Source organism: Corvus hawaiiensis, chromosome 2, assembly GCF_020740725.1.
Source record: "Corvus hawaiiensis isolate bCorHaw1 chromosome 2, bCorHaw1.pri.cur, whole genome shotgun sequence".
Lineage (NCBI taxonomy): Eukaryota > Metazoa > Chordata > Aves > Passeriformes > Corvidae > Corvus > Corvus hawaiiensis.
This window is the reverse complement of record NC_063214.1, coordinates 38,465,511-38,477,400: the sequence shown is the minus strand read 5'-3', so window position 1 is coordinate 38,477,400 and position 11,890 is coordinate 38,465,511. Positions and strand designations below refer to the sequence as shown.

Below are 11,890 nucleotides of genomic sequence, written 5' to 3'. Positions count from 1 at the left end.
AAAGAGAGTATCCTGAGAGTTTCAGGAGCCAAATCCCATTGGGTCAGTCCCAGAAGGATTCTGCAGTGTGCTATGGCAGGTAAATTTTCATATAATATATGCTTTATTTTAAAGTCTGGGACAAGTCCTGTCCCACTGAGATCAGTGTTGATTGATTCAACTTCATGGAATACGAGTGCCACAATGTGCACTACCTTGGGCACTGGTGTTATCTGTATTATATCTGCTCTCTACGATTACCTGAAGCCAAGTTGGGGGCAGTCTCTTCTCCCAGTGAACAATAGAACAAGAGGAAATGGCTTCAAGTTGCACCAGGAGAGGTTTAGATTATATATCAGGAAAAATTGCTTTACTGAAGAGGTGATTATGTGCTGGAACAGGCTACTCAAGGAAGTGATGGAATCACCATTCCTGGAAGTGTTCAAAAAACATGTAAATGTGGCACTTAGAGACATGGTTTAGTGGTGGACTTGGCAGTGCTGGATTAGTGCTTGCAGTGGATGATCTTCTCCAACTTTAATGTTTCTATGATTCTATGAATACTTCATATGTAAAACCCCTGATATTTGTGTGTGTAAATATATTTACATATCTGTATCTACACATGTGCATAAACACATATGCAGCTCATTGCACTGGGTTTGTTTCTGACATTGCGTAAAGTCACGTTCACTGGAAGTGTCATGACGATACCACTTCTCTTCTGACTGTTACTGGACAATTGAAATGATGATGATAATGGATAACTACAGCAGGATAAATGCAAACTGGGGAATATATGTATTTCCTGCTTTAAAAGGGTCAGCCTCACGAAGGACAGAACTAAGGGAGAAAACTTATGTTAAGCTTGTGAATAGTAATTAGGAAACCATTTAAAATATATTGCTGGATGCTTGCAAAGACATCACTGAATAAAGAAGGTGATTGATTTAGGTCTTGATTTTGAGATAGAAGGTCCTGATTAAAAAATTCAACTGGAAATTCAGATGGAAAAAAAATTAAAATTCTTTAATAAAATTTAAAAATTATGATGTTAATTAAGTTTAATAAAAGCATAAATGTCAAAGAGTAGGAAGGAGACATTGATTTGAATTAATATAAATCCAAAACGAATTACAAGAATGTAATAAAATATACAAAACAAAAAAAAATTAATGGACAGATGGTCAAAGACAATATTGTTTTATGTAAATTGAGTCTAAAAGAAAATCATTAATGGTACAAGTCTGTTACTTGATGGAAGCTGTGGAATTGTCAGTAAACGAAACAGGTAACAGTGAGGTTCAACAGTCATTTTTGTTGTATATTGAAAAATACATATGAGATGAGTTGCATAATATAGATAACTAATAGTAATTAAGTCATTCTTAAAATTTCAGTGTCCCAAAACTGCTCTAGAATGTATACATTTTAAAACCCCTATCTGTTTAGATTTTTTGTATCCAATATCTTTAAAAGAACTTTCTGGCAGGCAATATCAATATTTTCTGTCATCAATTCCCAGGAGACTGGCTGGGAGGCAGAAGCTGTTCTCACCCAGTACTAGACACCTTTTTGAGAGTTTTCATCTCTGGGCTGGTCATCCTACATTCCTTTTACAGTCAGCTGAGAGATAGAGGCATTTCTAGAATGAAATTCATCTGACCAAAAGCTGACATCTATGTTTGGTTAAAATAATGACGTCCTAATGTGGTATCCACAGGATTTTTAGAAAACCAACAGGATGCCCAAGCTTTCTCAGATCTGCCTGCAAGATATCAGTCCTGGCTCTCCTTGCGATGCAGTGGGAGAGATCATGTCCTTGGAAGTCTGAGCAAGGTCTTCTTGTAGGACTGAGATTTTGACACAAGTATCACTCCAATGAGAAAGCTGAGCCATGTTCTACCACTGCAGTTCAGGCAAATGTTGATGCATTGAAAATGTTCATAGGAGAGTTATGAACCTTCTTAGATACCCTGCAAGGTAATGGAACAAATAATGGTAAGCATTACTTATTTTTGTAGTGTAAAAGTATGCCCATGGCTTTAATAAATATGCAAAAAAAAGGCATACAAACTTATGCAATACTAAAAACAAGATAATAATAAGTAGGATTTTGTATTAACATCCTTCCTATTATGTAAGCTGCCTTCTGCAAGTGTCTGTCTATCCTGGCTTTAGCTGACTCGAAAGGGACCAAGAGGGCTTAGACTGCTAATTCAGACACATCTATTTACACTGTAAAGGATGGTTTGGGCTGAAAGTGGTATTTAAACAGCAGGGTAAAATCTTACTCCTTTAAAATAAAAAATATGAATAAAGAATTGGGAAAGGCACCTTACAATAAGAAACTCAGGAAGTTCAATCTATTTTACTTACTAAAAAAAGCCAAAAGGTAACTTAATCACAGACTGACATTACCTACAGGGATAATCCCAATAATGACTTCTCAACCTGTCCAGCAAAGACAGAACAAAAGTCAGTGGCTGGAAGCTGAAGATAACTCAGACTAAAAACTAAATGTAATTATTGGTGGCGACAATAAATAATAATTATAAGGGTGGCTGCTGATCCTTTAACTAAAGAACCCTCAAAATCAAATTTATTAAAAAAAATGCTGCAAATCAGGCAATCAATAATCGAGGAAGGAATATAACTTTTGCTGTGCCAGATTCAGGCCAGTGTCTCACACTGCCCAGTAATTTAAGAATCTATAAATCCACTATCCAGGAGGTTTCCTATTTTGATCTATTTAAAGAAAATGTTATCTACATGCTTATCATGGTGACATTGAATCACTGTTAATATATGCGTAAGGTTCAAAGCAGGTTAATTGCCATTTTTTCCAACTCCAACCTCTCATATGATTTGCCACAGCCTCTCACAGCACTCTTGTTTTGAAAACTAATTCCCATTATCTAAAAGACTTTCCAAAGCAAACACAACAATGTAGCACTTTCTAATATTTATTTTGTATTCTCAAAGAAGAGGCAATACTGGTACGAAGGTTTTTTTGGAGGGGGAGAGTTCTTCTACAAACGTATTTGTGTCCACTGCAGTTTTACTTACCCCAAGGACCAGGTCCATGGGTTGAGGGCTTTGCTTTGTAACTTCTGAATATGCAGTAGGTGGTTTATTTCATGGGAATTAGGTAAAGGCCTTGTTCTGGCAGCAGCAAACTCCGCTTCGGTGCCTAACTGCAGCAGGACACAGCAGATGAAAAGGGGTTTCATATACTAAGACAAAGATGTGTAGTTTTTAAGGTCATTATGATTCTCCCTCTAGCCTTCTTTCCTACATAATTTGGAAAAAAAAGAAACTCCAACCAAAACCTTCTCCCATGGAAGCCTGCCTCCTATTTTGAGGTGTTTGACTGCATGGGGAGCACGCCTCACCCATTCCCTGTGCTTGTGTCCTGTCAATGGTAAACTCGGCAGTGCTGGCAACATGTGCAGCACACCATGTGCGTTCACAGCATTATCACCCACCCAGATTAGCAGCTGAGCACTGCTGGGTGCAGACAGCAATGCCTGCAGGTAAATATGGGCCTTGCAAGATATGGTTGAGTTGCTGACTCCATTGCAGGCTGCTTGCCTGACCTTGGGACTGGAGCACTGTCTGCCCCTGTGTTTAAAAAGTTAAGATAGTATTACTCGTCTGCCTCACAAGGATTTTGTGAGGTTAGAGACACTGTTTATTCAAGCTAGACATAAGTGTTACAGCAATGAGAGCTATGTAAATACCTACGCTCAGGAAACCTCAATTAAAGCACGACCCATCTTGCTAGAGGAAAGCACACTTAATGCCCATCAGTCCGTGCAATGTCCCGGGACAGCTCACACACAATTTCCCCTCTCAGAGGTGAAGAAACCCCACTGGCGATGGAGCCTCAGAGGGAAAACCTGCAGTGAAAGAGCACAGAGCACTTCATAGCGTGGGTCTTGCTGTGATTTACAGTGTCGTGCTTGGTAAGGAGCAATAGCTGAGGGGTGGCTGATCCCATTAGTCCCAGTCTTGGCTGACCAATTGAGCTGGGGAATGATGGGGAGCAGTGAAGGCCCTGAGGTGTGTTCAGAGGCATAGCTGCCTGTGACAGACACCCTCGGGAGCACACGCACATGCTACATGCTGTATGCACACAGAAGGAGGTTGCTTAACCAGGGTTTTACAAATATTTTCAATGTGCTTTACAAACAATTCATTAATAGATGACATGTTTTTGCTAAAGGCACAACCAGCTCAACCAGATTTTATTACAGGTGTAAATAATATCAAGAGAATTTAAGTGTGAGCCTCATTTCTCTGCTCTTAATCCCTCCTCCTGCTGACATGTTAAAGGTCTGCTTAATCATCCAGCATTTTCCTCCCAAATTCACAAATGCTTCATCCACACTTACTTTTTTACAGGGATTTAGACGAATGCCAGGAGGTATCTAGCAGTGCCCTGCAGGTTTCATGGCCCCAATGAAAAAACAAACAACGCTACAGCCCAGATGTGACCCAGCAGTAGTGCAGTTTAACCCATTGAGAAGACAAAGCAGTAGCTTAGAAAACCACCCCGGACATTTTTAATCCGACTGTGGAAGAGCTGAGCACTTTTGGGCTGGAGAAAGGCCAGAAGTGGGGGGAGGATTGGGGCATGATGAGCCCAAACACGTCTGCTGAGCCCAAACACATCTGCACGGGGCTCAGCCTACCCTGTCCCTGTGGAGCCGAGCTTGGGGAGCCCCTGGGACCAACACCCCTGGTGGGAACACTGGGGATAGTGACGATGTCTCCCAGGGGCGTTGGCCACACGGGACAGAAGGGGGGACCTGTTGTAGGGAGAGCAGACACGGACAGGAGTCCCCGGCGTTTCTAAAGGAGGAAGGGTGGGGGGGGCAGCTAGTGGGTCACCAAGGAGAAGGGGCCCCTGCGAGGAGGGGTGGAATGCAGCCGCTGGAAGTGCGCTCCTCGGGGTTGAGGGTGAGGGTCGGGGCTCTCCAGGGGCGGAGGGGAACTGCTCGGTGCCAGGCTAAGGTAGCACTCCGTGCCGTGCCGTGCCGTGCCGTGCCGTGCCGTGCCGTGCCCTCCCTGCGCGGAGGCGCGGCGGGGCGCTGCGCGGGGCGGGCTCCCGCGGCGGGGGCGGTGGCGCCGGGAGGCCGGGCCGGGCGGCGCGTCCCTCCCCTGGGCCGTTTCTCGGCGAGGCTGTTTAATAGCGGAGCCGCCCCCGGCCCGCCCCGTTGGAGCCGGCCCGTGCGGCACGGCGCGGCCGGGGCCGGGGCCGCTGCGGGCCATGGCGGGGGGCGGCGGGGGGGCGGCCGGCCGCGCCCGGCTGCTGGCCGTGCTGCTGGCGGGGCTGCTCGGCGGGGCGCGGGGCTTCGGCGACGAGGAGGAGCGGCGCTGCGACGCCATCCGCATCGCCATGTGCCAGAACCTGGGCTACAATGTCACCAAGATGCCCAACCTGGTGGGGCACGAGCTGCAGGCGGACGCGGAGCTGCAGCTCACCACCTTCACCCCCCTCATCCAGTACGGATGCTCCAGCCAGCTCCAGGTGCGTCGGGGCTGCGGGGGGACCTGGGTGCGTGGACGAGGTGGGGACGACACACAACGGGGCCGTGCGATCCCCGGGCCGGCTGCTGTCCCCCAGCACCCCCATCCTCATCCCCATCCTCTCGACTCAGTACTAAACTAACCCGAAAGTCCCGCCGCCTCGCAGTGTCGCTCCTGCCTGGCTGGGGAGAGAGCGCGGCTGACGTTGGGCGGAGGTTCTGGGAGCCGGCGGTGTCCCGGCGGTGTCCCGGCGGTGTCCCGGCGGTGTCCCGGCGGTGTCCCGGCTGCCCGCGGCGAGGAGCATCCGCCGCAGCGCGGTGCCCCCCGCCCGCCCGCTCGCGGACGTTGCGGCGACTCCCGGAGCTTTCCGTCCCGGCCGCTGCCCTCCGTCCCAGCCGTGTCCCAGGTGCCGCGCCCGATTCCATGCGGAACGAGCGGAGCTGGCCGCGGGGAGCTGGGGTAGCTCGGGACCCCGCCGGGAGCTTCACCGCGAAAGTTTCTTTCCCAGGCGAATGGCCGGATCCCTGTCCTCCCCACGGGCATGGATTTCCTCAAACAAAACCCAGCTTGTTTCTCGGGGCAGAGTTCCCGAGTCAGCACGCAATTCCTCTCACGGCGTCGCGTCGCCGAATTACGATTATTCAAAAGACGAGAAAACTACAATATTTTATTACTGTTGTAAATGCATACGTGACCTTATCATAAGAGAAATACGTTTTTCTAGGAGGATCGTGAACCAAAGTATTTCAGTAAATGCTTTTTTTTATTTCCTATTTGTTTCTTAGCTGGAACATCCAGGCAAGGCTCAGAACAGATATATGTATTTGTTTAAACCACTTTAGTTTGGTTTTCTGCTTTCTTAAATTGTACCCTTGAGGTTTAAATCTGGCTAAATCCCACTTGCTTCATTGGAACTGATGGGCTAAATTTACATGGAGCTAATCTAGGGAGTAAAATGTTCAGGCTTTGGCTTCGGACCACATTTGAACTGAAAGAAGACAATGTTGTTATTTTTTTTCTCTTTTGTTTTTATTGTTCTTGGTTTATTTGTTTTTCGCTGCTTCCTGGTTTTTTTTAAGGCAAAGGACCAAATATTACTGCTAAAACGGCAAAAAAAGAAAACTTGTTCTATTTCAACCTGTTTCATTTTCCCCTGACGCACTTGTGATTTCTGTTTCTCTCTTCCAGTTCTTCCTGTGTTCGGTTTATGTCCCAATGTGCACAGAGAAGATTAACATCCCCATAGGTCCCTGTGGAGGCATGTGCCTCTCTGTCAAAAGAAGATGTGAACCTGTTTTAAAAGAATTTGGGTTCGCCTGGCCAGACAGCCTAAACTGCAGCAAATTCCCACCCCAGAATGATCACAACCACATGTGCATGGAGGGCCCAGGAGACGAAGAGGTTCCCCTTCACAGCAAGACCTCCTTGCAGCCTGGAGAAGAGTGCCACGGCATGGGATCTAACTCGGATCAGTACATTTGGGTGAAGAGAAGCTTGAGCTGTGTCCTGAAGTGTGGCTACGATGCTGGTCTGTACAGCAGGTCAGCTAAGGAATTCACAGATATCTGGATGGCCATATGGGCCAGTCTTTGCTTTATCTCGACTGCCTTCACGGTCCTGACCTTCCTGATTGATTCATCCAGATTTTCCTACCCAGAGCGTCCAATCATATTTTTGAGCATGTGCTACAATATTTATAGCATTGCTTATATTGTGAGGCTAACTGTGGGCCGGGAAAGGATATCCTGTGATTTTGAAGAGGCAGCAGAACCTGTTCTTATCCAAGAAGGTCTTAAGAACACAGGATGTGCGATAATTTTCTTGCTGATGTACTTTTTCGGGATGGCTAGCTCCATCTGGTGGGTTATTCTGACACTGACGTGGTTTCTGGCTGCGGGACTCAAGTGGGGCCATGAAGCTATCGAAATGCACAGCTCCTATTTCCACATCGCAGCCTGGGCCATCCCGGCCGTGAAGACCATTGTCATTTTGATTATGAGACTTGTAGATGCAGATGAGCTCACCGGCCTCTGCTATGTTGGGAACCAGAACCTGGATGCGCTGACGGGCTTTGTTGTGGCTCCGCTTTTTACCTACCTGGTCATTGGGACTTTATTCATTGCAGCAGGACTTGTGGCCTTATTTAAAATCAGGTCTAATCTCCAGAAAGATGGAACTAAAACTGACAAACTGGAAAGACTGATGGTCAAAATCGGGGTCTTTTCAGTGCTGTACACCGTCCCAGCAACATGTGTCATTGCCTGTTATTTCTACGAAATCTCCAACTGGGCCATTTTCCGCTACTCGGCAGATGATTCGAACATGGCAGTGGAGATGCTCAAAATTTTCATGTCCCTTCTGGTGGGTATTACATCAGGTATGTGGATCTGGTCAGCCAAAACTCTGCACACGTGGCAGAAGTGCTCCAACAGGCTGGTGAACTCAGGAAAAGTTAAACGGGAGAAGAGAGCAGATGGCTGGGTGAAACCTGGCAAAGGGAACGAGACTGTGGTATGAGAAAAGGACAACATCCCGGTGGTCTGACTGCTCTCCTTTGTAGGACTGGTCATGTGAAGGCATTGCTGTGTATATGTTGGGAGTAGAGTGGGGAGGTGGTTACATAACCTGTCTCTGGGGATGGGGGAAAAAAAAGAAGCCTTAAAGAATAAACAACAAAAAGAACATGCTGCAGATACAATAGCCATAAACCATGCTGCCCAAAATAGGAGAGCCCAGGGAGGCTTTAAAAGCTGTGAAATACCCAAACATGTTATCTTCCTTTTTTTTTTAATTTTTTTTTTAAGCAGGATGCATTTACTGAAACCTTGAAGTCTTTAGAAACTGAGGTGCTGTAGCCCATAGCTGTGAGATGATGTTTTCCATTCATCATCTTATAGCTGATGGAGGAAAGGCAATCTGGGGCCAAATTCTGGGCTTAATTAGGGTCCAGTTACCAAGTTACAAGAAGATGGAGCACCCAGGACCTCACTTAGGTGTCTTCTTTCTGAGTTCAGCATTGAGAAGGAAGGGCTTGATAAGGGTTCCGTCTTTATGCCCTGGGGAATTCTGGTGTTCCAATACACTGTACAATTCAGTCAGGGATCACATCCTGAAACAAATAGCAAATGGACTTCACAGGTCTTACCCATGATGAGTAGTATTTGGTGAGGTATTAATGAGGATGACTTTTAAGTCATCTAATGGCCTATTAATAATTTTGACTCATTCTTTTTACCATTTGTAACCTGATCTGAGTGCAGAGTTGATTCTGTCTTGTGGGAATTTGAACCTCCTTGTGTTTCTTCCCACCTGAATTATTCTGTGGTTCTATCAATATTTGTAAATTTCAAAAACTTCACTCAAGGCTATCCTCAAAAGCAGAGGAATCAGCTCAAAGTGGGAAACTGTGTATGGTCTTCTGAATCTATTATCATTATCCATCTGCTTCCATTCCTGCCCCTTCAGGTGCTCCTGCTATTTCTAGCAGACCACTTTATTCTGCTGCATTTATAAGCTTTAAAAAATGTCTTAACAATATAGTGTTCCTTCCTTCAGAAAAGAGAAAAATTAGTTGAAGGTACCTTCAAACAATGCTGTATTTCTCCAAGCAAACTTACTTGTCTCTCTCTGGAGACTCATTGTATGAAGCAATTAAGTCTTAATGTATTTCATTCAGTGTGATGGTATCTTCTCTATAGACGCCAGTCTGGGGAGAAGCAAAATGTTAAGTTTCTTGGCAACCTCGTGTTCACAGAGATCAGTTGTATAATTATGTGTGTCAGTTGCAATTAAAAGAAGATTCTCAGCCCATGACATTGCAGTACAGCTGACTGCCTCAGAACGATGCTTCAATTGCTCACTGACAGCTACGGAGACTTTTTTAAATGTATATTTACACACAGAATGTGAGCTGGCATTCAGTCCTCAGGAGCAACAAAGACCTTTCCAGTTTTTGTAAAGGGATCCAAGAGATCCAACTTCTTGGTGAATAATGCTGTTTCAAAGCAACAGTTGAGTTTTCCTATCCTTTTATTTGAGGAGGCATCGGCTTGTGCTCATGGGGAGCTGAACATAGTGTCAGGGACTTGTTTGGCTAGTAAGAAAGGTGATGCAAATACAAATAGCCCAGAAGCACTTAAGAGAACACTGTTCTGATGCTCTATCCCTTTGAAAGACCTTTGGTTTTATCTGTGTGCCCCAAGCTTTTGCATCCTTTGTTTGTGTGGAACCTGATCAGCTGCAGAGCATCCCCCCGGTGCCCCAACTCCCATGATCTTCCAGGGCAGCTGAAAACAGATGCTGGTTTATTAAAGTACTTGCTTTTCACACAGGTGCCCATGTGCTTCGCAAACCACAGTTCACTCCAGCTCTGGAAGTGAGCACTAATCCGTCCCAGAAGCATGTATTGTCTCAATGTGAGTGTCGAAACATGTGCTAAAGAACTTTTTTTTCATTTTAAAAACAAAAAAACAGACCCCAAACAAACCCTAGTGGCAGTCTTTGCGGTTGGGCTCCCTCTCCAGCAGAACAAGTGACAACTTGACACATTCTGCTCAAGACACACAAGCACTGTCTTGGCCAACACCACATTCCAGCTGGGCCTTTTCACCCTCTCCATAAAGTCTCTTGCTGTTAGTGTTGTGTTTGGATCTGGTTATTCCTTTGTGAACAAGGGGTTTTGCAAGTGTGAGATCTTCAGATGGCTGAGCTTCTCCATCATGCAGTCCCTCTGCTGCTGCAGTGAGGAATGTAAAGTCAGCAGCTGTATGTTGGCTTTCAAGGAGCAAGGGTGCAGTATGACCCTTTTCTTGTAACCGAGTATTTGGCTGTGCCAAGGCATCATGTTCACTCAAGGTGTCCTTCACTCTGAAACACTTTGGATGCTCTCCTGGCCAATAAGACCCATGTTTGAGCAGACTGATTCAATAAATGCCACTTTTAACCTTGTTATGTACACAGAAGTGAATGTTAAATAGTACTGTTATCAAATCCCTGCATCTCTGCCTGTGACCCTGTGAACTGTTGACAGAGGGATGCCCCTGGTGATGTGAGACACAGTGAGCTGGATGAGGATGGCACTGTGTAGCCCTAGGAGGGACGTGGGGGGGATATTCCATTAAAGCATGTGAGGGATTCAAATGCTGTGGGAAAGAGGTAGGCTAAGGGGAGACACCAGCTGTTGTTCCTGAAGAAACATCTTTCCCCAGCAGTTGGGGGAACACTGTACTGACCCAAAGTGAAATTAGTTGTTGCATCAATTAAACCATTCCATCAATGTATTCACCCACATGCGTTTACCTGACTGCATTTTGGGGCTGTACGGGTGGGAAGTCACAGCAGACAGCCTGAAAACTGGCTCTTGCAAAGAGCAGGTATCAGCTACCCTTATGTTCTCCCATTTCAACATTGTTATGAGCTTAAAGCCAAAACTGCTGTGACTAATCCTGTCTCGGAAGTGCAGTTGCTGTGGTTATACAACCAGAAACTTTGCAGGCGTTTCCTTCGGTTGCGCAGTCCCTGCTCCCATCTCCCCCCTCAGCCTGTGCTCTTGGCACTGCAGGTTGCAGAAGCATCTGCCTGAGAGGTACAAGCTTAGCTCTTACATGAAACAGACAAGTTAGCTCCTTTTCCTGAATTTTAGATATAGACACTGATTGTTTTGGGGTGTACAGAAAGTGTATCTACTTCAATGTATGTACTGTAAATTGCTAATTTATCACTGTAAAAAAACCAAAACAACTTTGCTATTTAATTTTTATATCAAAATAAAACTTTAACCTCTGTGGATAACTAAAGAATTCCTGGCAGCCTTCACATTTTTGGCGAGTTTGTTTCTTAAATAGGCTTCAGCATGGTTGGAAGTGCTTTTTTTCCCCTGAAGGAAGGACTGAAACGTTAGTGCTGTGGTGAAAGGATGCTTTGAATGGGTTAATCCAGCATGGTTTGGAGCTTATAACTGAGAACAAGACATCCTTGGGCAACAGTGAAAGTATGTTCATGTTTCTGCACATGGGGTGGACAGAAACCCTTTCAAAGACAGCACACAGGTCCTGGGTGCTGGCTGGGGATGCAGCTGGAGCTTTGGTGTTGTGGGAGCATGTCTTCAAATCCCAACGGGAAGGCAATATGGAAACACAGCCCGCTGCTGCTCTAACCCTGCTGTGATGTGGCTCCTGAGAAGAGCAGCACCTCCTATAAGATTCTTTTTATTTCAGGTGTTACGGAATATGTACATCCAAAGCATGAGCGTTCAGATCCGGAGTGTATGGTGGAGGAGGGCAGCGTCACCACCAGCCTGTTCAGTGTATGGGAACTATTAGTGGCTTTTGGGGGGGGAAAATCCCAATCTTAGTAACCTGCTTGAAATTAGTTCATT

At 45.7% G+C, this 11,890-nt stretch overlaps 1 protein-coding gene across 1 annotated transcript; it reads left to right on the top strand.

Annotated features, from left to right (window-relative positions):
• The first annotated feature begins 5,299 nt into the window (after nucleotides 1–5,299).
• FZD4 (frizzled class receptor 4) lies at nucleotides 5,300–11,312 on the top strand. Its single transcript, XM_048294877.1, has 2 exons — nucleotides 5,300–5,515; nucleotides 6,703–11,312. The coding sequence occupies exons 1-2, from the start codon at nucleotides 5,384–5,386 to the stop codon at nucleotides 8,029–8,031; spliced, it is 1,461 nt and encodes a 486-aa protein (XP_048150834.1). The 5' UTR covers nucleotides 5,300–5,383; the 3' UTR covers nucleotides 8,032–11,312.
• The last annotated feature ends 578 nt before the right edge of the window (nucleotides 11,313–11,890 follow it).

Excerpts from the sequence above, each read along its gene's own strand:
- FZD4 (XM_048294877.1), top strand. The coding sequence starts at position 5,384 with ATGTGCCAGAACCTGGGCTACAATGTCACCAAGATGCCCAACCTGGTG. Across the intron at positions 5,516-6,702 it reads GATGCTCCAGCCAGCTCCAG|TTCTTCCTGTGTTCGGTTTA; the intron begins GTGCGTCGGGGC and ends TCTCTCTTCCAG.